The sequence below is a fragment of the Alosa sapidissima genome, chromosome 4, assembly GCF_018492685.1.
Source record: "Alosa sapidissima isolate fAloSap1 chromosome 4, fAloSap1.pri, whole genome shotgun sequence".
NCBI lineage: Eukaryota > Metazoa > Chordata > Actinopteri > Clupeiformes > Clupeidae > Alosa > Alosa sapidissima.
Window position 1 is genome coordinate 7,059,943 of NC_055960.1, and position 24,813 is coordinate 7,084,755.

The window sequence follows — 24,813 nt, forward strand, 5'->3', positions numbered from 1 at the left end:
TTAAACAGAGCTACAATACAGTGAAATTCTCTTTTGAACCCACAATACTGCCCCCTCAATATGAAGAGGTAACTGTAGGTTATTTCTGCTATCCTTTGACCAATGCTACAGATATGGGGGACCAGAAAGCGTGTTTGAAATGGTGATAATATTCCAGTTTAGATCTCCTCATGTCCATCACTCGCCTCAGGTTCTGTGTCATACAGCAAAAGTCGCGCTTCTGGTACTGAATGCATTCTGCTGATTCATATAGGTGCATATATCAACTCAAAAATCTTCCAATCTAAGCAATTGAATGGCAAATACAGTATAGTAAACAACTATGTTTTCATGGGCCGGTGGACATGTCATTGTTTGTTTGTTTGTTTGGTTGGTTGATTGATTGTTTGTTTGATTGTTTGTTTATTGTGTGTGAATAGTGCATGCTGTGTACAACATGCCTCTGTAGCTGAGGAGAAATCACGTTATCTAAAAGAAAACACATTTCAATAAAGACGCAGTGCTATGAAAATGCTCTTGGGAGTTTGATGTCAAATCTTTCATCTTACAGCTTTAATCCTCTTTATGTTCTATCATTGGAAAAAGGAAGCCTTAAACACGGGAGAGAGGAACAGATAAGGTTGTCTTTTCCACAGCCATCCTAACAAACAAGGTCAATGACACCAAGTACTACAACATATTTCCCACTGGTTTCTCACAACAGACGCTGATGGCCTACATCATATGTCTCAAACCATTGATTTATCTAATGTTGTCACACTAGTTCATCAAGTGTGTGTGTGTGTGTGAGAGAGAGAGAGAGTGAGAGAGACAGTAAGTGAGCACGAACAGGGCAGAGGGGGTTGGGACATGACCTCACAGCTACCTCACTGCTGGGCTACAACCATGAGTTAGAACTGCAGCCAGGAGTTAAACAGGGCAAAGATCACACACACACTCCCAGGTAGCACTTATCTGGCAAAGCCTGAACAGTATAAATGCACAATTTAAAATGCGTCTCTTCACATGTATGGGATCTGTCAGTCACTCCAGCAGGTAATCCTGAGCAGCTGTTGATTCATCAGCAATCTCTGTAAGTACAACTATGAAATATTATCTGTGGAAAGCTCTGAGATGATCAGAGAATTATTTATCACATATACTGTACTTCAAAAAAGATATAAAGTATTTCAGATCTGTGTTTTACCTGTAAATAATTCAACAAGGACCCTGTTCCCCTAGTGCTTGTATTAAATATATTGCCAACAGTAATTCTAAGGCAAAGGCATTTTGTTTTGTTGACCTCAAACAGTTTTCAGAAGGTGAGTATCACAAGCAATGTCTCCTCCATTCCTCCATTAAGACTTGCATAGAGAGGGGCACTGGAGAGGCCTGATAAAGCATCCCTCCAGGCGAGAGAACAAAGCATCTTGGAAAAGAAAGGAAAACTGACATTTTTTGGTCTTTGGCACCTTAACTTTCCTATATCCACACACATTTTGTTAGTTTAAACAAAGCTTCCTTTGGGTGTGAGGGTGTGTGAACATTTATAGATGTCATAAAATACTGTTAATACATTGTACTGACCTGAACTCTGCCAAGCCACATCTCTCTGGAATTGTGCACTCTCTCTACAACACACACTCACACATCTTACTCCTATGTGTATATATGATATGTCAATCTCAGGGACTACTTTGCTTACAGTTCAGGGTTTTAATATGAACATGAAATAATGTGATTCTGCGATACCACATTCAGAACAGCCCTTTAATCCCAAACCTGAATTCTAATCTGGGTTACTAATCCCCTCTCTTAATGTTATGGTGTGCTTTGTGACGGGCCGCTTTCAAAGTGTCATCTGTAATGGCTGTTACTTAGATTGCTGACTAATGTGAGAGCATTGTTGTTCAGTTAGGAAATCTGACTCCTGTGACCAATGTATTAACCGGTCATGGTTTGTGAAATCCAGGAACTAACCATAATCTCCATGAAATTATGACATTTGTCTGTGTTTTTCGGACATAGAGGCTACTGTATTTTCTGCCTGCATACTGCCTGCACGCTCAGTTTCCTTCTGGCTCTCTGCCATGATGCAACGGAAGATAGCAAATAGATATTCCTATCACAAGGGGAGTATGACATAAATGACTGGACAAAGAGTGCTTTATCAACTGCCCCATGTTTTCTGTTTCTATGACTGATAATGTTAAAATCAGTTCCTATCAGCTTCAGCAGGTCTGACTGACCTTATGCCATAAATTCATAGACAACTGGATAGATCAGTCCTTGAAGACTCTGAGATAGTGTACTGGTCTATCCAGATGAGGAGTCACTTGGTATCGCAGGCGTCTCCCTGGAGTCATATACTTTCTATACGTCGAATGCTGTGCTTGTCTGATAGGCATTTGATTGCAAGTCAAAGGGAGACAGAGAGCTGTTATCCTTTACATTAAGTTCACCCAACAAAGCACCTTTACATGGCTGATGTGGACATTTGGGTACAAAAATGGAGGTAGATCTTTTTTCATATACCGGTAGTTGCAAGATTATGATTGCTACACGTAAGAATTATCTATCTTTCAGCAATATATGATGCCCACTTACTGTATCTATTACACATGAAACAAATAATGAGAACAATGTCCTATCTAACAGACTTCAACTCGGCATATTAATCACAGTCTAGTATGTGTAACACAAGATTCATTAATTAAATAAAATGACTTACTCTGACTGATTGGTGCTATCTGTAATTCACACAAGGCAGTACCTACAGCCTGTTCTCACAGCTTAATGAATAACATTAGCATTCATACAAATTGTATTAATCAAGTTGCCAAAAGGCTCATACAAACACATTTGATTTGCTTACATTATTGGGGCATCTACAGCAGAATATCGTGTCCACGCCTACAGCCATCTATAACATAATATCATATCCAAATTCTTCAGGTCTCATTTTGCTTACTGACTATCAGTCAGTACAAATTGTACTTAAGATGTTCTAATCAACAAGTTCTTGGTAAAATGGTTTTAATCTAAACCAGCCCACTGGTGAGACAGACACACAGGTCAACGACATTGGGGCCAGTTGGGGTCTTATCATTGTTTACAAATGTATGTGTAACATTCTACTAGTGACAAAAGCACTGCAGGTAACTCCAGTTCAGCAGATAGCCATAGGATAGCATAAACATTCAGTGGGTCTGGGTCAGAGTCCCATAGTCCCTGTACTTGAATCCCTTGACATGCTGCTCTCCACTAGGCTGGCCATGGCATTTGATGTGTGGTGCTGCTGTGAATTGCTTTCTGTGCTTGGATTCTGCAGTGACCATACTGTATATCCTTCATTATCTGACCTTCAGTGGACACCTCCAGGCACCGGGCACGGGCCATGGCGACCACGGACACAAGCAGCAATGTGCACCATCGCAACACCTCAACATCCCAGAGAGACCACCCCACAGAAAACGGAGTTTCAACCCCTGGTGCGTCTACATGTCTTCCTGTTTTCACACCATCAGCAGAAGCCAGTTTCTTCTCAGGAAATGTCTCTGCAGCGCTATTTTAAGTACAATAGAGTAATTTTCTGGTCAAGATCACGCTCCCCACTGTTTGAACGCAGTTTCATTTACAAATGATTATGTCACCAGATCTCTTATCTATAAAATGTCACCAAATGTGAAATTAATTCTGTGGATTTGTGACATAAATTGGAATTGTTAATGCTGTTTCAAATGGCTGGCATATGCTCAGTGTTGTCATGCCAAAGAAATGTTCCTCATGATATAAAAAAGCCTGTACAGCTGTAAAAATCAATTGTGACAACATGGAATCATTCTGGCTAGAAAGAGCTGCATTGGCAGATAATTGGCGCTAACCAAAGATTCTAGAACAGAGCTCTGCTCCGCTCTAGAATCAGAGACGGTTGATAAAGTTAACTATAGAATCTTTGCTAGAATCTTTGGTGCTGACTGTTTCATGATGTAATTTCGCATTTTAGAAAAGCCACTTGGGCTCTTAACTTTCTATGAACTAAATAAGCACCTCAAGCAGACAATTAATCTCTTGTAAACACATTTCTTTTTAAATCATTAAACTATAAACGTTGTTGCTTATATTTAGTTAGATCCTTATGAGTAATTTTTCACCACTATTATAAATGTTTATCTCCCCTGTAGACTGTGTGTGCTGTAAGGTGGTTAGAAGAAATTAAATCAAAATCAGCTAAAATCGGTATCGGCAGGTCAAACAAATTGGAAATCGGCCCAAAATTTTGCAATCGGTGCATCTCTTGTAGGCCTATGGTTTTAATCTAAACCAGCCCACTGGTGAGACAGGGGGCCACTGGCGGTCAACGACACCTCTCTATCTTTCTTCTATACGTTATCTGGTGAAGGGAGACATCGGGACCAGTTGGGTCTTATCATTGTTTACAAATGTATGTGTAACATTCTACTAGTGACTGAGGACAGCGCTGATGACCGACAAAAGCACTGCAGGTAACTCCAGTTCAGCAGATAGCCATAGGATAGCATAAACATTCAGTGGGTCTGGGTCAGTCCTTGAATTTCCCCTTGGGGATCAATAAAGTATCTATCTATCTATCTATCTATCTATCTATCCCTGTACATCCCCTCGACATGCGGCTGTCCACTAGGCTGGCCCCGCCTATACGTACTCCCGCTCAATTTCATTTGACTCCAGAAGTAAAAGGAGCATTGCAGAGCGTAGTCAAGAGTTTTGAGAAGGTTCATATATTCATATTAACCAACACAGTTTGGGATTTTGTCCTTAATTAATGGTGATTACAAATGCAGTGAAGCGCAACATGATGAACTGAAGGGAACTGATGAAGGGAATTGAAAAGAAGCATATTGAAGTATTGTGCAGGTCTCTCTTTTCCCCCGGGTGCTTCTGGATGGCTTTCTCTCTGCAAAGACACCACTGAATTATGAGTTATGAGTTCTTACTGTGTTTTGATGTGGAATAACTGAATAGCTCAGCATGTACCATTTGACTTTGATTAACACTGTGAAGGTGAGGCAAGACTCAAATAAGACTGTACAGCTGTAAAAATCAATTGTGACATAACATGGAATCATTCTGGCATCATTGGTGCTGACTGTTTCATGATGTCATTTCACATTGCAGAAAAGCCATTGGGCTCTTAACTTTCTATGAACCCATGAACCAATCAAACAAAATATGACCCTTTCTCTTACTTTTCCAATTTTGTTATTTAGACCTATCATACCCACGTAGATGTTGGAAGTAAAAAGAAGGAACTCTTTCATTTAATAAGGACTGCTCATGTTCAATCCTTGTATCCTTGTGTAACATGTATATTCTGAATGTTTAAGCCCATACTGTAAGACTGTGGCAAACTGTGGCATAATCTAATCATTGTTTTGTTTCGGTCACTAGTGAAACTTGCCGAGCTCCAGCTGGAGGATTTAAGACTCTGGAGGAAGCATATGGAGGTACGTACGAGGTTCTTTTCCGCTTATAGTACGAATTCCGGAGCGGATCCACCAGATCAAGCTGCTATCCGCTCTGCTTGGGCTGCCGCTATCCAGGCAGTGACCAGCTTGGGATGTGTTTACTGCCCCCATTAATCCCTGATTGATTTTCGCCAGATTAAAGCAGTTTAAAAAAAAATAAATAAAAAAAAACTCTAAAGCAGCTCTGTCACCAGCTTGACCACCTTGGTTAACCCTTCAGCAGGGGAGTTGTGAACATTCCAACAGAAGATTCTGTTCCGCAACAATGTAAGGTATAAGGCACTGGTTCAAAGCCTTATACGTTAGACCGGCACATCCGGGAACTTGACTCGTGACAAACGTTCCCGCCCCTTTCGGGGGGAAAACAAACAACCCCTCTCATTAACTCCAACGCAAATTAGGGTCAATAAACGTAATTCGTACAGAAATCGCAGGAATAAATAATAACAAAAAATACCACAAATCAATATGACCACTCAATACATAACCACTTTGCCGGTCGTTGACTGTGAAAGATACCTACAAAAGCTTAATTCAATTAATATAAAAACACGTCTCTTCAGTATCCCAAGTAGCCTACGAAGTGGTGCAACAACCCCACTCAGTGACCAGAAGTGTCATACGGTCTTCTCTTCTTATGGCTTGTAGCCATAATTTTCTTCTGTCAGGATTTTTTTTGAGGACATGGTAGGCAAAAGAAACTCAGGGAGGGGTTCTTAGCTGTGTGGTTGGTACATGTCTACCGGTTCACTCTGGCTTGTTCTGAGGGAATGTTTTCCCCTCAAAAGGGGCATGGCGCAAACAACCTGCTCTGTGTGACGCGGGTCCGGTTGTAAGTATAGATATCTATAAGGCTCTGCACTGGTTGAATTCTAAGAACCCAGATATTCTTTAGAATGTTCAATTTCTAACACACCGGTGTGACGGTACCAGCTTAAGGGTTAAGGGACCGGACCAAAGCTGGATTTCTATATGTGTAACTGGCACAGGGCTATAAAGCTCCTCATTTATGTTAAATGCATGCTGTTGTTGTTGTTGTTGACACTGTTGCCGTGTCCATCTATAGCAAGTGAAGGTGGGCGTTCTCGAGGAGGTTCAGGAACAAATCAGTGGCCTGCTGGACAGGACCATCAAAGAGTCTGTGGAGTCCTTCTCCAAGCACACCAACTCACCTGTGGACAGGAAAGAGCCGAAGAATGCTTCCCGGTGAGGACAGTGTATGATAGCCCGCGGCTGATAAATGATTAGTAATTAAGAACATCTTACTGGATGATAATGATGTGGTCATTGTAAAGTAAATTATCCACTTATTCACTGCAGATTACACAAGCCAGGGGATGGAAAAGCCTTCATTGCCAGACAATCCTTATTAGAGTAAGTGCTGAGCAGTGTCAAACAAGTAAAACACATATTTTACAAAAATGTTGTTCAGTGTTACATCAAAAAAACGTCTCATTGTACCACTTTGCTGTTGTCTACTTTTTCAGTGAGCTCTTTGAGATCAGTCACATCAGGACCATCTACCACATGTTCATTGCTGTCCTGTTCCTCTTCATAAGCAGCACCATAGCTGTGGACTACATCGACCAGGGCAGGTAATTAGGAGCTTGTGAATCTGTGTGTGTGTGGGGGGCAACTGTCTGCGTGGGAGGGTGTAAAAGTACTGTGTGCCATATACTAAGTCTGTGTGTGTGTGTGTGCATGTGTAGTATGTCTTGTATGTGTGTGTGTGTATGTGTAGTGTGTCTTGTATGTGTGTGTGTGTGCGCGCACACGCCTGGGGAACAAGCTGAGTGTGACTGTTGAACACCAGACAGTAGCTCAGAGAACCCATTGACCCATGTATGTCTTATTATTCAGTACACCTGTATCTGCAGGCTGGGACGGACTTCCTGCTTGTCGATTTCAATCACTCAGCTTTGCCTTCTGTGAGGAAACTGAGCAGTAATAGATTCTGTCAGTCATAGGGATATGATCAGGAGACAGCTTTCCAAGGCTTGGGTGGTGAAGAGATGGTCTAAATTAAAATTACCACAAAATAATTTCAGAGCTCTAAGGTCTAAAAAGACAGAATTTCTGGTAGATTGGATGGCTAGAAGGTGCATATAGGGAATCAGGCCCCATGTGATTTTTAACCTGGATTGGATTTGATCTGGTTTATTAAATAATTAACTAAATAAGCATCTCAAGCAGGCATTTAACCTCTTGTGAACACAAGGATTTGTTTTTAAATCATTAAACTATCCTAAACGTCGTTGCTTATATTTAGTCTATATTAGATCCTTATGAGTCGTTCTTCACCACTATTGAACATGTTTATCGCCCCTGTAGACTGGTGCCCGAGTTTGACCTCTTCTTCTATGCCTTCGGGCAGCTGTCGGTGGTGGTGTGGTCCTGGCTGCTCATGTTCAGCTACACGTTGCTGGGGCCCTACTTTGCGCTGTGTGTGTGGGGAGAACTGTACCACAGCAGTGGCTGGAGGGTCCTGGTGTCTATCACGGCAGGCCTGCTGCTGGCAGTGGCGGAGACTGCACTGCTGCTCGTGTTCCCCGTCTATGTGATCCTGCACCACCAACTCCCTCCAGCCTCACGATTCATCCTCGCCATCGAGCAGGTACAGGAGTAATACTCTCTCAGATACTGTATCATCAACCTGGCTCACTAACCATGTAAATAAACATACATATACACACACATACGTGCATATGCGTATCATGGGTGTTCACTTGTGTGTGTGTATGCGTGTGTTTATGTGTATGTGTGTGTTTGAGTGTGTGTGTGTGTGTGTGTGGGGGGGGGGGGGGGGGGGGGGGTGTATGTGTGTGTGTTTGTGTGGGTGTGGGTGTTTATTTATATGGTCGATGAGTTAGGTTTGTTTGGTTGATATAAACCCTGGAACAACTCATAACAAGCTAACAGAGGTGGAAAGTAACACAATACATTTACTCATTTTACTGTATTGAGTAGTTTTTTTGTGTATTTTTTAAGTAGTTTTTCAAATTAGTACTTTTATTTTTACTTGATTACGTTTTGAGTGAAGTATTGTACTTCGCTACATCACAAATCCCATGAGTAAAAAAAAAAAAAGTTAAGACTAACGACAACCGAAAGGAAGGGGGAAAATTGCGCCAGGAAGCACTAGAATGATCAGCATGTAGCATAGGGCATGAATCAAGCTGGCACCAAGTCTTTCTGAAAGAGATGGAAATGGAAGTGGATCACGAGATAGGCTACCTCAGATTACCTGTGTAACCGAGGAAAGTGCATTTTAACGTGTGTGCTCACCTTTCTTTGGAAATAAGTTTATTAGCATCTGTTTCCCCTCATTTTCATCTCTCTTTTTCTCGTTTTTGCCTTTGTTGTTTTTTGGTGATCCGACTTGGTTTTCTTGGAGAAAGACATTGTACCAGCAGCACAACAATTAGCTGTCCACTACTAGCGATGCTCAACTACGTAAACAAAATGAGATACCTTATCAGTCGTTGTTCAGGCGGACCAAACCATTTTGCGCTTTAGCAAGGGAGAGTGAGAGTGACCTTAGACCTTGTCAAACTCATATTAGGTAGTGGGCCGGATTTGTTGAAATGAAACCTCGTGGGGGGCTGTCATTGTCATGGTCATTATAATTTTTCTGCTCTTTCTCTCATGAAATGCCCTACTTCCATGTTAGTTTTTCTGCTAATCCTTGCTGAGGATGGTTTGTAGTGCTAGGTTTAATCAATTTGTCATATCATAGAAATATTGCTTATAACACATTGTTGAAGACAACTGGATGTGAATTTCTTTTTTTTTTTCTAATTTTCCCTTCCTACCAAAAACATCTGGGGTATGAAACCTGCTGGCGGGCCTGATGTTTGACACCCCTGCCTTATACAGTCTTCACTATTTTTTTGTATACAAAATTTAGTCAGTCAAACATTTCGTCTGACATTCATTTTGACATTTAATTTGGAAATTAAAATATCCAGGTAAAATAAGATATACTCCAGACTTTTCAAGGGCCTTCTCCTCCATTGGGGCCCTGCAATCAGTCCCAGTTTTCCCACAGTCCGAGGCCCTTGGATCTGCTGAACTCCTTTACAAATAGAGTTTCTCTCTGAAACTCAACATAGGCCTGCCTGCCTGCCTCAGATGCCTGTGAGCAGCTTTTCAGCTGTGCTGGATTACTGTTCACTGCAAAGTGAGCAAGGATGAGCACAACTAATTTTGAAAATCAACTGCGATTTTTCACATACTGTAGATCTCCGTTTCAGCAGCTAGCAGCTAAGGTAGCCAGGCAGCTGCAGCGCTACACTCTGGGGGGCATGAACATGGGGGCTCACGAACATGATCCCAGAATGTTGCGCGGTAGCTGCCTGGCTACTTTAGCTGCTGGCTGCAGCCACTAGAGCTGGGTAAAACCGATTTTCTTGTCAATCGCCCCCCCATAAAAAAGTAACTAAGTAACTTCTACTTAAAGTACATTTTAAAATAACTACTTTTTACTTTTACTTGAGTACATTTTCAGATGGGTAATTTAACTTGTACTTGAGTAATATTTCATCAAAATATTGGTACTTTTACTTGAGTACAATATTTTAGTACTTTTTCCACCTCTGCAAGCTAATAAAGCCTCAGTGTAGTCAATGAGTTACTAATTAGGCCATATCACAGCATACACTGTCCGTGCCAACTCAACGTCCCTTGGGTAGCTGTTAAAAGGGCTCCTCCTGTGCTGAGTCAAGGTCCCAAAAGTACACAGTACGAATCAAAGTCCTTCATATTCCTTTATTTTAATATTGATCACATTTTTTCCCGAAACCAAAGCAATACCCATATGAATTAGGGAAAAAGGGGCCAATCATTTAGAAACGAATGACCTTCGTCTCTCCTTAATCTGATGGTATGTCATGCCAAGCTGTTAATTATTTCTGAAACTATGCACAAATGTGCTTTACACATCTTGCAAATACAATTCCCTGAAAGAGGAAGGCTTTGTGCTTTATGGTGATACCTCTGAGTCCCTCGAGTCCTAGTGCCAAGCAAAAACACACAGTGTTCTGAAAATCCTAGATAACTGTGGGATGCCTGATTGCAACAGAAATATCTCTGATGCAATGGGATGGGATGGGAGAGATAAAGGGAACGTAGTGTAGATAGAGAACTCGCCATTTCAGAGCTCCAAATGTCTTAAATAGACTAGTAGTGGATGAGACACTAAAAAAATATCTACATTGCAGCCATCAATCGCTTGGGCCCCTATTTCAAAGGCAATTTCATGGGCACATGTATAATGCAGATTTTAAACTAGATTTCATCTGCGGGTAGATGCCAGCTTCTTTCTTCCTGTTCCATCTCTGCCCCCTGGTTAATTTGAGGCAGTTGGATCAAAGCGAGTTCTGACCCCAAAGCAGGTAGGCTACCTGGTGTGTCTTTGTGAAAATGTGTGCTGCTGCTGACAGGGTGAATCTCTCCCTTCTCCTCAGATCAGATTCTTTATGAAAAGCTACTCTTTCATCCGCGAGACCGTTCCTGCTGTCATCCAGAACAAGCCCAAGGAAGGTAATTATGCTCCACTAACAACATGCCCCCATGACAGATGCATTACATTTAGCTGCCACAGCAGATCAGGTAGCATCACTGCCGATTGCTTCAAAGCATCCTCCTAAACAGCACAGAATTTATAAAAATAAGTATATGAATCTACGCTTACAAGCATTCAAAACATTTATGATTTTTATGTGTTCTTTTTAAAGGATGTCCTCCAAAAACACCCACGCTGTCCAGTTACCTTTATTTTCTGTTTGCTCCCACTCTGATATTCCGGGAGTCTTACCCCAGGTGAGCCGTTTATAGCCGAATGCCATCAGACGATGCTGAACCACCATTAGATGAAATGAATAATGGTGATCTTTTCAGCATGTCTACAGAAAGCTAATATGTGTACATAATAATGAGTAATGTGTGTATAATAGAGTGTTAAATTCACTGTTTCTCATTCCAGAAACCCCTACATTAGGTGGAACTACATTGGATTAAATTTGTTCAAGGTAATTCGCTGTGAAATCATCTTTGTTGCAGCAAAAAAATTACAACCCCAAATCAAAAGAAGTTGGGACGTTGTGTAAAATGCAAATAAAAACAGAATGTGATAATATACGAATCTTGTAAATCTCTAAAAATAGAGACAATACATTTAAATTTAAATTTAAATAAATTAAATAAATTAAAATAAATTCAGTTTAGGAACTGAGGAGACCAGTTGCTAGAGTTTTCAGAATGAAATGTTGTCCCATTCCTGCCCGATAGGATTGCAGTTGCTCAGCAGTATGGAATATTTTCACAATCATGTTTTTCATTCCATGATGTACCTAATTTAACAGGTCTGGATTGCTAACAGGCCATTTTAGCACCCGGACTCTTCCTTTATGGAGAAATGCTGTTTAAATATGTGCAGAATTCATTTTGCCATTGTTTTCCTGAAATATTCAAAGTCTTCCCCGAAAAAGACATTGCCTGGAAGGCAGTATATGTTGTTCAAAACCTGTATACGTCATTCTGAATTGATTGTGCCTTGCCAGATGTACAAGATGCCCATATAGGCACAAATGCACCTCCACAGCGTCATAGATGCTGGGTTTTGAACTGAGCACTATAACAAGTTGGATAAATTGGATAGTTGAATAGGTCCTCTCCTCTCTAGCCCAGAGGAGTCCATGATTTCCAAAAATAATGGCAAATGTTGATTGATCTCAACACAGGACCCTTTTCAACTTTATCTCAGTCTGTTTTAAACCAGCTCAGGCCCAGATCAGACGGTGGTATTTCTGTATCCCCTCTAAATACAATGTCTTCTTTTGCAGGGTAAAGTTTAACTAGCATTTCTGAATTGAGTATCAAACTGTGCTCATAGACAATGGTTTTCAGAGGTTTACCTGAGCCCATACAATGATTTTCATTACAGAAAAAGGTCTGGTTTTAATGCAGTGCCATCTGAGGTCCAAAAAACCATGGCCATCCAATACTGTTTTTCAGCTTTGTCCCTTGTTTGCAAAGATTTCTCTGGATTCTCTGAATATTTTAATGATATTATGTAATGTAGATGATGAACTCCACTAATACTTCACAATTTTGTCTTAAGAAGCATTATAATTATATTGTTTCATAGTTTGTCCAGTGAGTGATGAATACCTCTACATCTTTACTTCTAAGAGACTCTGCCTTTCTGGGATGCTGTTTTTCATACCCAATCATGTTACCTTAATTAGTTGAAACAATTTTCCTTTTGTTTTCTTTATAATTACACAACTTTTCCAGCATTTTCTTGGCCCCGTCCCAACTTTTTTTAAAACGTGTTGCTGGTATCAAATTCAAAATGAACATATATTTTCCATAAAATAGTCATATGTGTCATTTTCAACATTTGATATGCTTATATGTTGTCTGTGTCCTTTTTGCAGCTAAATATGAGTTTATGAGATTTTTATTTGCATTTTACACAATGTCCCAACTTTTTCTGATTTGGGGTTGTAGACGACATTGAAGCAAATTAACAGTGAATAGCTTTTTGCTGTCATTTTGTCGTCATTATACAAACTCTTCTACTCTCTACTACTACTGTTAAATTGCAATCTCTCTGGAACAGAAATTAGCTGGCACATTAGGGAGCTCAGTTTTAAAATGTAATCACATGCCCTCCAGTGGTGTAAGTAGCTTACTGCAGCTGTGGAGAGTGCTGCTCTCCAAACCTGCATATAACCTCAGAGATTAACTAAGGCCACTGGCCTCTTATCAAATGTACTCACAGACTACTGCCATCTCACTTGAGAAAGATAAGAGTTAGTGTGAAAACCACTTTCCTCCAGAAAATGCATGAAGAATTCTATGTAAGCTTGGACAGCATTTCCATCAGCCTGACATTGTGCAGCAGCACATATTGTTGGCTAATACTGATAGGTAGTCCATAGACAGAACAAGAATAAGCTATAGGCATATTGCACATAAAACTAATTAAACTCTATGTTGGTCATCCTTTTGCAAGACATCTATATGCATAGCCTACTAAATTACAAAACAATTCCTCTCCCTCTTTCTCTCCCTAGATTATGAGCAGTATATTCTATTTGAATTTCATCCTTGTCCGGCTGTGCATTCCTGTGTTTACAAATGAGGACAACAAACCCTTCACCACAAGGACACTGGTGCTTGCCATGTTTCATGCGTCATTTCCAGGTATGGTGGTCCCTATTGCAGATTTGCGTCTAGCAATGCATTTCTATCTCATCCAGCCATCTCTTAAAGGTGCAGTCAGGGATTTCGCAGGAAGTTGTGTTTGTTTGTGTTTATGTTTATATTTAAATGTATTAGCAGACACTTTTGTGCAAAAAACATACATTATATTTTAACGAAGGGCCAAACGAAACACGCCAGAGAGTTTTTGTTTTGGGGGACACGCTGCCCCCACTTTGTTTGTTTCCAGTTATATGAGCCTGTGCTCCCTACAGACACTGTTTTTTTTACAGTGCACAGAATGGGCAGCTAGCGGTCGTGAGGAGATGATTGCTGAATGTGACAAAAAAATGTTATGGGCTTGAAATCGCGTAAAATCCCTGACCGCACCTTTAATGCTAACCTCCAATGTCACAGTCCCTGGAACATACCCCCCTACCCAATCAGAGGTCATAACAAAATGCGCTTTATTAGCCGGTTTTCCTCTGCGACGGGTATGTGAGAATGTCCATTTGGAGGCAGCTCAATACATTTTTCAATCTATAACATTTCCCGGGGTAACCTGCTGTGCATAACAGGAGGCCAGTATCTTTACTTCCCCCCACACTGGCTCTGTGAAACCAGACTATGTGTGTTGTTACATAACACACAAGGTTGAACAGGGTTTATGGTGTGTTCTTTATAACCCTCTGAGCGCTGGGTTATGTTTACATTCTCCTGAAATGATCTGGGAGGTGATAGTGTTTGGTGTAGTTGCCTTGCTTTCAGTGAGACCCAACATGGCCTGTTAAAGGATTTTTAATTTTTGTATACAAAACATGGACCCAAGTTCATGTATAGTCAGTCAGGTGTTATTATGATGCACTTTCATGTTATTATATAACTACATGTGTGTAAAGGTAAAATTCCTACCATATGCTTGGCTGAGTTGTGGCAATTAGAATCAGTTGGGTTAGTGAATGGTTGGAACAGGTTACCAAAAATGCACTGGTCCAGCTTCATAGCTTCTTGTGGCCTTACTACTACAGTTACTTGTACCTGTCACAGGTATGCTGATGTTTCTTCTCGGCTTCTATGCCTTCCTCCACTGCTGGCTCAACACCTTTGCAGAGCTGATGCGATTCGCTGACAGAATGTTCTATCAGGTACATTTTTATCACACCGCTCTCAACATCGTGAAAGTTGTGATTTTGCAAGTATTGCCTCTAGGTTATGTGCAACAACAATGTCTCTTAAAGCTGCAGATGGCAAGTCTGACAGATTGAGGGGACTTAGCCAAAATTTTGAATGTTTACAACTCTCATGGCCCTCCCCCACTACCACCCTCTCATCAAGTTTGTGCTCGTCAGTGCGCACCAGACTGCACCAGACTGTGATTGACAGTCAGATCTCACACAGCCCTGCTCTGATTGGACCAGAAGAACCGGGAGCTGTGGATTTTTGCAAAACAAATAACAGGCTCAAGGTGGAGGTAGAAGTGCAGAGGGGTATTCCAGAAAGGAGGTTTAACAAACAATGAGATAAAACGTAACCTCTGGGTTGTCTGAACCTGTGGCGACTAAACCCGAGCTGTCGGTTCCAAAACACCGGTTACCAGTTAGTTCAATCAACCCTGTGTTAGATAACCTAGAGTTGTGCGCGTTCACGGCGAACTTATAAAGGCATCATCTATTGAGAGTCGAAACCATGAGTGAAACCGGCGAAACGAAGAGCACCGTATTTTTCAGAGGCGGAGTAGTCGAGGCTTACGAAGAGGAGAGAACTGTAATAACAAAAAAAAGAGCAATACTTAAGCGCCTGCGTCCGAGACCTTGCTTGGCAGAGAATAGCCTAACTGACCGCGTAAATGCGTATGTTTAAGATAGCCTATTTAATGTCAAAAGAACAATTAAATAATTCACTGGACATCACCTATTGTATTGACTGCTTTGAATGATGCTTTCTTAAACTAGCCTAGTTGTCACAGATTGAGTGGGCCATAGAATCCCTTGAGAATCCCAAATGTAATTTTCTATTTTAACGCGGGTCCTGCAGCTGTGGGCCAAGTTAAACCTTTGCGCTCCATCATCGGAAGGGTGAATGTCGGAAGGCATGGGTAGCCTATTGGACACATTTCGGTGCACATTTGGAAAATGTAATAAGTGATGCTGACCTGCCAGTTGGTGAAACTACACTTTAATGATCCTCGTGGGTTTGTGTCCAGGAAAACGAATGAAGTTGCGCAGGAACTGCTTTAGCGCAAGGCAAACTTTACGCACCGACCGACAGCTTGCCGATATGCTCTGCGTCTCCAACACTACAAAAACTCCCAGTCGGAGAGCGTGTGTAGCCTATTAAAAAAATCTTTTATCCCAAATGCCATCAGCATTCTTAACCAAACTTAGTGACAACATGCATACCCGGCTGAGCTGTACAGCTATATTTAAACTTATTTATTAATTTTCTATAGGCTATGTTTCCCCTTTTTTGTACTGTAGGCCTACTTGTTTTAATTATATCTTCAATGTGTCTGAGATGTTGTTTGTCCATCTGTCTGGTGAGCCAAACACAAATGTCCACTATGGTGTAGGCTAGCTAGCCTACATTAAAGATTTATTTTTTATCTATTCTAATCCACCATGCGTAATGTAGGGATGGAGAATGCTTTTCAAGTAGCCTATATTTAGGATTCAGCTGAAAAACTCTAGCGCTCTTGAAAAACTCATTTGGAAAAGAATGGATAGGCAATCATGTGATGTCGTGGTCTTATCGCCCTCTCACGGTGAATTACGATATATATACGATGTATACGATGAATATTACATGATTTTGTGCTTCTTTGTCAATCGGACCTTCGTCAAAATGAAACGTCATTGTGTGACAAGTGTAAAAATAGCGGCCTGATTGAACATGCACTGAAATAACCGAACATAACCTGAACAAAACCTACCCCCTACCAGGTTAAAGGAACCATATGTAAGATCGTGGCCAAAACTGGTACTGCAATCACTTTCAAATTACTGTAGAGCGGTGTATCCGCTCCCCCTCTCCCCTGACTCGACGTTGCCAACCCAGATGCTGAAACAGTACTGACTTTGTGATTAGTAGATAGGTGGAGGGTGGCGCATCAGGCCAAAACACAACATCAACATCAGTTGAGGGCTGCAACTTCACTTTTTAAATGACAATATCCTGGCCAGACTACTGTTGTTAGTGATATAAGTATTTGAAATGAACATGATTTCTTAATGTCTAGTGACATATCAGGGCCATTTTATGATTAATTGAAATACATTTCTTACATACGGTTCCTTTAAGTTCAGAGCCTATGTTACCATAGTTACTTACATAGCCTATCATGTTTGAGCTTTCTGGAACTGAAATCCCAGGTTTACCGTTTACTCTGGGTTTACATACCCAGTTCAGTTCAGAGCCTATGTTACCATAGTTACTTACATAGCCTGATAATGTTTGAGCTTTCTGGAACTGAAATCCCAGGTTTACCGCTAACTCTGGGTTAACATACCCAGTTAAGCCAGTAAACCTGCTTTCTGGAATACCCCCCAGGTTTTTTTCTAAAACCGGCTGATTTATGTTGTTCTGTCGGAGCATAGTGTCGGTTTCAGTGAATATGATCAAAAAAATCTTGTCAACTGCAGCTTTAATATATTATGTGGAAACAAATACATTGACCATCTACGTTTCCTCAAAAGTATGGTAGAGTGATCTGAAACTGGGAAGTTTGTCGTCTATTGTTAGGACTGGTGGAACTCAACTTCTTTTGCCAACTACTACCGCACGTGGAACATAGTGGTGCATGACTGGCTGTACTATTACGGATACAGAGACTTCCTTGTGGTGAGTATCTTCTCTTCATCTGCTGATCAAATCATCTATTTTAAAATAACACTTCCACAGAGCCATACCTTTGAATCGCTTTCTTATCCTCCCCAGCTGTCCAAGCGAAAGTTCCGCTCTGCAGCCATGTTGGGCGTGTTTGCCGTCTCTGGTCTGGTGCATGAGTATGCCCTGACGATGCTCCTCGGCTTCTTCTACCCAGTCATGTTCTGCACATTCGCAGGTTTTGGAAGTAAGAGCTATGCCCATGCCATGCATTACAACAACACTTCAATGTAATATGAATTAAGTGTTTAGACCTGCAGTGCAAGTGTGGGCCTTTATGTGCCTTTGTGTTTTTACTTTTCAGTGATGTTCAACTTTGCCATAAATGACAAACGCAAGAGTCACTTCTGGAACATCATCATGTGGACCTGTCTTATGTTTGGCCAAGGGATTCACGTGTGTTTGTACTGTCAGGAGTGGTACGCCCTCATCCACTGTCCCCGTACTGGGGTAGGTTCTCCTGCACGTTAACGGCACCGCCGCGCACAACGCAAGCAAATAGAAAACAAGCGCATTCAAATGACACGCAAGGACAGAAACACAGATTTAAGCTCTTGGACGCATCTGGACATCAGTATCTGTATCAGCTGTAGCTCTATAGCCTGTAGACACAAGTACATCCAACAGCAGACACACACACACACACACACACACACACACACACACAAACACACACATACTTTCTACAAGAAGTTGAACCTTTAACATGTGAGCACAGCATAGATGTTTAAGTAATGGTGCAATGTTGACCTGCTGACCAGATTACATTTTTGCTCCATACATAAGCACAGATGCCCCAGTTGTAGAGTCCTTAGGATGAAGTGACAGATGGCCTGTGTTGTGCTTACAGTGCTTGCCTCTGGGGGAAAAAAAATAAATCACCCGCAAATAAAAATAAAGCTCTGCTATTTTCAACAGTCATCTAAAAATAATATACAATTTCACAAGCAATCATTTACACTATAGAAGAAACAATGACTTAATAATCTTTATGGTTTTATAGATGTGTTTAGATGTGATTAACTTACACTTAAATCACTAAGCACATCTTAGTGCTGTCTTGCTTGTCATTTAAAAAAATATATCTTTCTTTACACAGACTAGCTTCTGGGAACTAGTGACACCAAGATCCTGGTTTTGTGACTACAAGTAAATCCAAGTGAGGACCCTCTGATGAATGAAAGCTTCAACCAGAGAGGGTTATCAATTAATCAGTAATCAAGGATCTTTGCTTCAAGGAGCCAAAAGTACACATCTGTTTTTTTTTTCTTCTGCCTTAACTGTATATATTTATACACAATGTCTCGTTTGGATCTTCTTAGGATCATTCTTGAATAATTCATATGTATGATTACATTGTACATAGTCTGTCTAGGAGATGTTTATTATTATGTATTATTCATGTGCACACATTTGATCATATCAATAAAACAATGAACAGAACAATAAAATATGTTCATACTTTTAAAGGTAGCCTAGTCTGGTATTGATCATAAATATATACATAATGATGAAATGAGTTCAATTGGTCAAAAGTAAAGTGTATACAAAAGCAATAATGTGCAAATTCAATTTATTTCATTGTAGTCAGCATACTAAGTATCTCCTCTAGATTTCAAAAGGTTTCCTAGCACTCCATTCATTCTGTGAGAACAGAAACAAGCAATAGTATTAAAAAATAATGTCATGCTGTCACACTACTTTGATATTAATCTATTTTTAGGTATGGGATAAATGCCTAAACTTAATATGTCGCTCAAAACTGTGTAAACATAGGATAATCCTAAACTATTAGAGGAAACGGTAGAGATTCTTGTCATTCCCATGCTTTCTAAGCAATGAATTAATCCTTTTTAATCCTAATTTTCTTCTTTTTTATTTAGTTCACTGTAAAAAAAACATCATATACACAGATTACACAGAATTCTGGCATTATACATCATACAGTACATAGGTAATTTGATGTTAAACCATGCCATGTAAATCACCATTTATGCAAAATATATATATGTATATATCATTTCTATAACAGGTGTGTTACTGTGACACCACCTGTCAAAGTGGTCTGTCATGGAAGAAATGTTTCTATACCTGTCTTGTAGAGTTCGCCGAGCTTTCCTTCTGTCATGGTTCACGTCCATCTCGAGCAAACGTGGAAGAGTTGGGATGGGCAGGGGTAGCACTGGGGGCTGTTTGCTTGTAAGCCATATGCTGTTGCTGGTCTGCTGTACCCCCCATAACCGCTCATAGCTGGCTTGGTCTGACCCTGGTGTGACCCTTTCACTGGTGCTGTCACTGTGGTGAGCATCAAAAACTCATTCTGCATCATCATTCACCAGGCAACATTCCAGTTATATCCTCCTGAGACCGAATCCATAGACCTATGTCCTCTGTAGTGGACATAAGTTCTAGATGCATACCCCTTTGAGCTATTCTATCAATTCCTGTGGTCTTTTAAAGACGACATCCTGGGCTTTCTAATGATATATCATGTGACTGGCTGGGTTGCTGGGAACCTCCTCTTTATTGTTCTCAAAAATGGTTGACATCAAAACAAGCACATTTTATGGAAGGAGGAGAGATAAGTCAAATAGTGTCTTATTAAGCATTCATTATGATGGCAATATATGGTCTTGTTAATGAAAATGTCAGGAATCATATGATTAATTTTGAAAGAAGTTATTTACATTTTGAAATAATAGTGACTTTATGAATGTCCATTATAATGGACACCAGGACCAAAATATTTAGATTTTTTGGGAAATTTAGGAGATCATTTGTATAGGATGAATGAGGGGGGGTCAGATTTGGAGCTCTCAGGTGATGAGTGAGTGAAACAGAGATGAGGACTATGAACCTGTGCCTCAAGAAGATAGCGAGGAAGAGTAAGACTAAAAAATGAATTATTACAGATGAAAGAAAAACATGAAAATGAAATGAACAATCCAGAAAAAAGAAATACAACTGTCCAAAAAGGCAAATAAAGTAGTCTAGAAGGATAAATAACCTTTTCCATTATATTTGGTTAAGTTTACCCTTAATTTAATACCACTAAAAGCATAATTTGTCCATTTTTGTCTATTTTCATGGCTACCTTTTCATACTAAAACGGTCATTTTGTCCACTACAGGGGACATGCTATAAAATTTAAAATAAAAATAAATAATAATAAAAAAAATGTGTAAGATGTTTTTTTTTTATCCTAAATAGAAAGGAAATCACAACAAAAAAGAAATTGTTGGACACTTTTTTTCTTGGTTCCCAGGAGGATAACATAACATGGGGTGGTGGTAGTGTAATGGTTAAGGAGCTGGGCTAGCATGCAGTAGCCTGAAAAGCTGTTGGCTCAATTCCACCCTTGTGCCCTTGAACAAGGCACTTAACCAGCCAGGTTGCTCCAGGAACACTGGCCTTTGTAATATAATTGACAGGTAAGTCGCTTTGGATAAAAAGTGTCTGCTAAAGGAACACATGTAAATGGAATACTATGCAGCCGTGTAGCATCACAGTAAGTTAATGTAGCATATGTGAGAGGCATAACCATAAAATAGGAAGGTGGCTACATCATCGATGTGTGGTGACCGCTGGAGTTAGTACCTTTTGCTGATTGTCAGATGGCGATCATATAGCTGAAGTGAGGGCTGTAAAGAGGAGAGGAGTGGGGACAGTGCAGGTGGTTGAGGGTTCGAGTAGTGTCTGCGTTGACAACGGGAGGGATTGAGCGACCATTGCAGTTTTTTCGGCACTATTGTCGGCAGAATCGGCAAACAGTCCGAGCAACAATAGGGTGCTGCCAGGTGCAGGCCATAATCCAGTTTTATCTGTGGAATTTGAATGAGGAAAATGTATCTATAATAATAATTACATAATAATAATAATAATAATAATTGAACTTTTATTTTTTACCTGGTTGAACAAGCACAGCATTCGTGCCATGCAGCTTTTGCGAATGTGATCAACTGAGGTCTGCTTGGTATAACCACTGTCGGATACTTTTGTCTGGAGCTTTTCCACTTTTTGCAGGTAGAAGTAACACTTTCTTATAGTATGACCATCGTTCAAGCTGCGAGCTTCCAGCAATCTGCCATTTAAAATCTTGCTATCATCACAGTAAAAGTCATGAATTAGGCCAACTATTTCAAATCCAGTCCAACATCATCCTGAAGAGATTTTCCAAAATAATTTATAATTTTATATAAAAACAGTTCAAATAAAACTTATCGGTAATCGTTGGAATATATCAAATGTACTTGCAATAAAATCATTGGAATAAAAATGTACTGTATTGTCAAATGTAAAAATAACTGATGTTTTATAATAAAAATCACTGGATTAAAAAATGTACTTGTATCTCACCAGACTTGTTGGAGTCTTGCATGTCTCATAAACCTCTGCATAATGCAGCACAGGCGATTCTCGACGCTGTCCTGTGTCTGCATGACAACGTCCTGGAGCAAACGGTAGAGCGACGGGGAGATGGTCATCCTGAGCAGCGCCTGGTCCAGCAGCTTTACATTAACCCGCTGAGATTCCACATTGATGACGTACACGGATCCACTCAGTCGCGACTGTAATAACCTCTGGGCCTGCTCTGAGATCTGCTCTGCATATCGATCCGTGTCTTCTGTGGAACGGACAGACTTCGCGTCTCCGATGGGGTCAAGGCTCTGTGGCTCAGGGTTAAAAGAGGACTCAAGATGTGGGCCCAGCTCAGCCGGAACCACTTTCTTGATAGGTGTCTCTACCATGTTACGTTTCTCGACAACCACACGTTCCTCTTCCTCCACAATCTCTTGGATGACTTTGTCCCCCACTATTTCCTCTACTATTTCCTCTACTATCTCGGGTTCAGCTGGCTTCTTTGAAGTTTTTTTAGGAAAAGGGAGATGGATGTTTGCTGGCTTCTCTTTATCGACCATTCGCTTGTGCATTGCCTCCAAGCTTTCAAGGGTAAGGCGCAATTTACAGGCCTGCTGTTTTTCAATGTTATTTATATTCTTAAACATGCCCATGAGTTGAGACATTGTAGCACGACGTTTCTGGTCAAAACCCTTACCATGTTTGTCTTGTAGTGAAAAGAGAGTGTTCAAAGACGCCCCAGCATTTTTTATCGACTTGTTATGGTTCTTGATCTCTTTACTCAAATCTTTCAGCATATCACTGGGATTTGTTTCAGGACTATCCCACAGCTCAGACTCGAGCAAAGACATTTCCTGAAAGGGCAGTTCTATGATTTCTTCATTACATCTCCCGCGGATGTGTGTCATTATATCATTGAAGCAATCGTGCATGGAGCACTGCAAAAACTTATAGAGATTCAATATTTTTTCGGGTTTGGTCACCTCTGTGTCCAATTCCTTGTTATCATTAAACGCTGTGGAGTTCTCCACGATTTCAAACACAGTTTTCCGAAACTCCTCAAGTAGGTGAGTACTCTTTTTCTCGACCTGTTCTACAATGCTCTCGGTCATCTCCTCTGTGGTGTCACCCTCAGAGATATCAGTCAAATTATGCTGCTTTTGGCCTTTTTTCTGAGACTTTGAGGAGGGTTTGGGTATATTGTTCGTTGAAAGCACCTGGTGCCTTGCATTTGGTTCAGCAATGATAGGCTTTGAGTCTTGCACATTTTGGTACACTGCTGACTCAGGCAAGACAACATCTTTCTGGTGCGAGTACTCTTGAATATTTTGGATATGGAACAGAAGTGCCTGCTTCTGTTCCCTCAGGTCTGTTACCTTTTCTTCCAGTACTTTTACTTTGTCTCTTTCCATGTATAGCTGAGTGTTTAGCTGTGATAGTTTACTGCTGCTGTTCCTTTTACTGTTGCGCTCTTTCCCCACTGCTAACTCCTTGTATATTTCCTGGAAAGCCTGGTTGATGTTCTGCAAGCCCGTCTGGACAAACTGAAAGGCTATACACAGAGCTTTATTGCCAGACATTGACTTCCGCATGTCTTCCAGTATAAATGTGAGCTCCAAGGCACATTTAGTGGCAAAGCTGGCGTCTTCCAATATGGCCTCTACAGTTGGAGGTTGTAGCTTCTGGATGCGACGGACAGCCTCTGCATCAACTTTTGACTCTCGCCACCAGTGCCACATACTTCCTTTGTGTATTGCTATGAAAACACAGTTTAAAGTTGAACGTTTTTATCCAAAATGCATCGCCTGGGCCTAAAAGTGAGTTAATTCTGCATTTATTCATTCATTCATTTATTTTAATGATTTAACTTTTCATTTTATGCTATTTAAATTAATGATGAATCCCCTACCAGTCTCCTCTTTCTTTCTTCTCTTTATATTCATGCTATATACGGATTTCCAAAGGCTGTTCAAACGGTGGATGCCGCAATCCAGATCAAACATAAACGTGTTCAGTTTGCTGTCCATGGCATTTATGTATTCTGAAGAAGCCATCCCCTTTAAATCTCTTTCATGGTCAAAATTTTCAAAAGATTCCTCTGTTCAGAGCAAGGAAAGACATTTGTTGTTCAAAGAAAATATTATCTCAATGCATTAGGCCTAATTTACCGCACCACTTCTGTGAAGTGAAGAGAAAACAGATGACAACAACAGTTAAACCAAGTTAACACTCACTGGTGAAAGACAACCAGTTCAGCAGTTCCCCCAGTTCTGCCTCTCTCTGCACTGCTGAATTCAGAAATATTCGGATGCGGTCCAGTTGTTCCGCCCTCCATCGTCTTTCCTCAAATACCGCCAAGAATAATGGTAAATCTTCCGATTCCTCATCAAAGTTATTTTGTTCTTGTATAGGCCTATGGGGCGGACCAAAGTAGGACATCACGGTATCCTACCTTGCCGCGGAACACGGCCTATCTGAACTTCAACATGGGAACATAACGGTCGTTGGTGGTCTTCGATTACAGTAACGAAAATGGCAATAGTCTGATTGATAATTGTTATGTAGTCTATTAGGCTACATTTAGCTAGTTTCATGCGGAAATATGCTAATAAGACAGTGGTCGACATCACCTCCACTTACCTTTCCTGTAACTAACTCTCTCTCTCTCTCTCTCTCTCAATATATATCAATATGTTAGGCTTTTTAATTTTAAAACAATGAAAAATTACATGATCGTGGGTGATAGGCGACTACAATGAGATAGCCTAATTATTACGTAGGTCTATATAAGGCTCTTCACAATGCTAGTAGAACGCTCTTGAATGGGATTTCCCAACGTTCTACAGTCACTTCTTGCAATAGAACTTCATTCAAAATT

At 40.6% G+C, this 24,813-nt stretch overlaps 2 protein-coding genes across 4 annotated transcripts; one reads left to right on the forward strand and one right to left on the reverse strand.

The window, feature by feature from the left end:
- The first annotated feature begins 905 nt into the window (after positions 1-905).
- On the forward strand, positions 906-19,132 carry soat2 (sterol O-acyltransferase 2). Its single transcript, XM_042090877.1, has 16 exons — positions 906-1,072; positions 3,348-3,470; positions 5,410-5,465; positions 6,553-6,692; positions 6,807-6,860; positions 6,974-7,081; positions 7,818-8,100; positions 10,952-11,027; positions 11,222-11,306; positions 11,470-11,515; positions 13,568-13,697; positions 14,742-14,839; positions 17,433-17,531; positions 17,628-17,763; positions 17,881-18,026; positions 18,676-19,132. Exons 2-16 carry the CDS (start codon positions 3,377-3,379, stop codon positions 18,727-18,729), a joined length of 1,605 nt encoding a protein of 534 aa, XP_041946811.1. The 5' UTR covers positions 906-1,072; positions 3,348-3,376; the 3' UTR covers positions 18,730-19,132.
- On the reverse strand, positions 18,324-24,697 carry LOC121707894. 3 transcript variants are annotated; one of them, XM_042090860.1, is made up of 8 exons: positions 24,576-24,697; positions 24,170-24,409; positions 23,845-24,033; positions 21,933-23,691; positions 21,483-21,675; positions 21,174-21,397; positions 19,668-19,871; positions 19,133-19,220 (listed from the first exon to the last, which is right to left on the reverse strand). In XM_042090860.1, exons 2-8 carry the CDS (start codon positions 24,372-24,374, stop codon positions 19,172-19,174), a joined length of 2,823 nt encoding a protein of 940 aa, XP_041946794.1. In that variant the 5' UTR covers positions 24,375-24,409; positions 24,576-24,697; the 3' UTR covers positions 19,133-19,171. The 3 variants fall into 3 exon arrangements, with proteins under 3 accessions (XP_041946795.1, XP_041946794.1, XP_041946793.1); XM_042090859.1 differs by having other exon boundaries at positions 24,170-24,414; positions 24,576-24,690; XM_042090861.1 differs by lacking the exons at positions 19,133-19,220; positions 19,668-19,871 and adding an exon at positions 18,324-18,435 and having other exon boundaries at positions 24,170-24,414; positions 24,576-24,690.
- Positions 24,698-24,813: the final 116 nt, after the last annotated feature.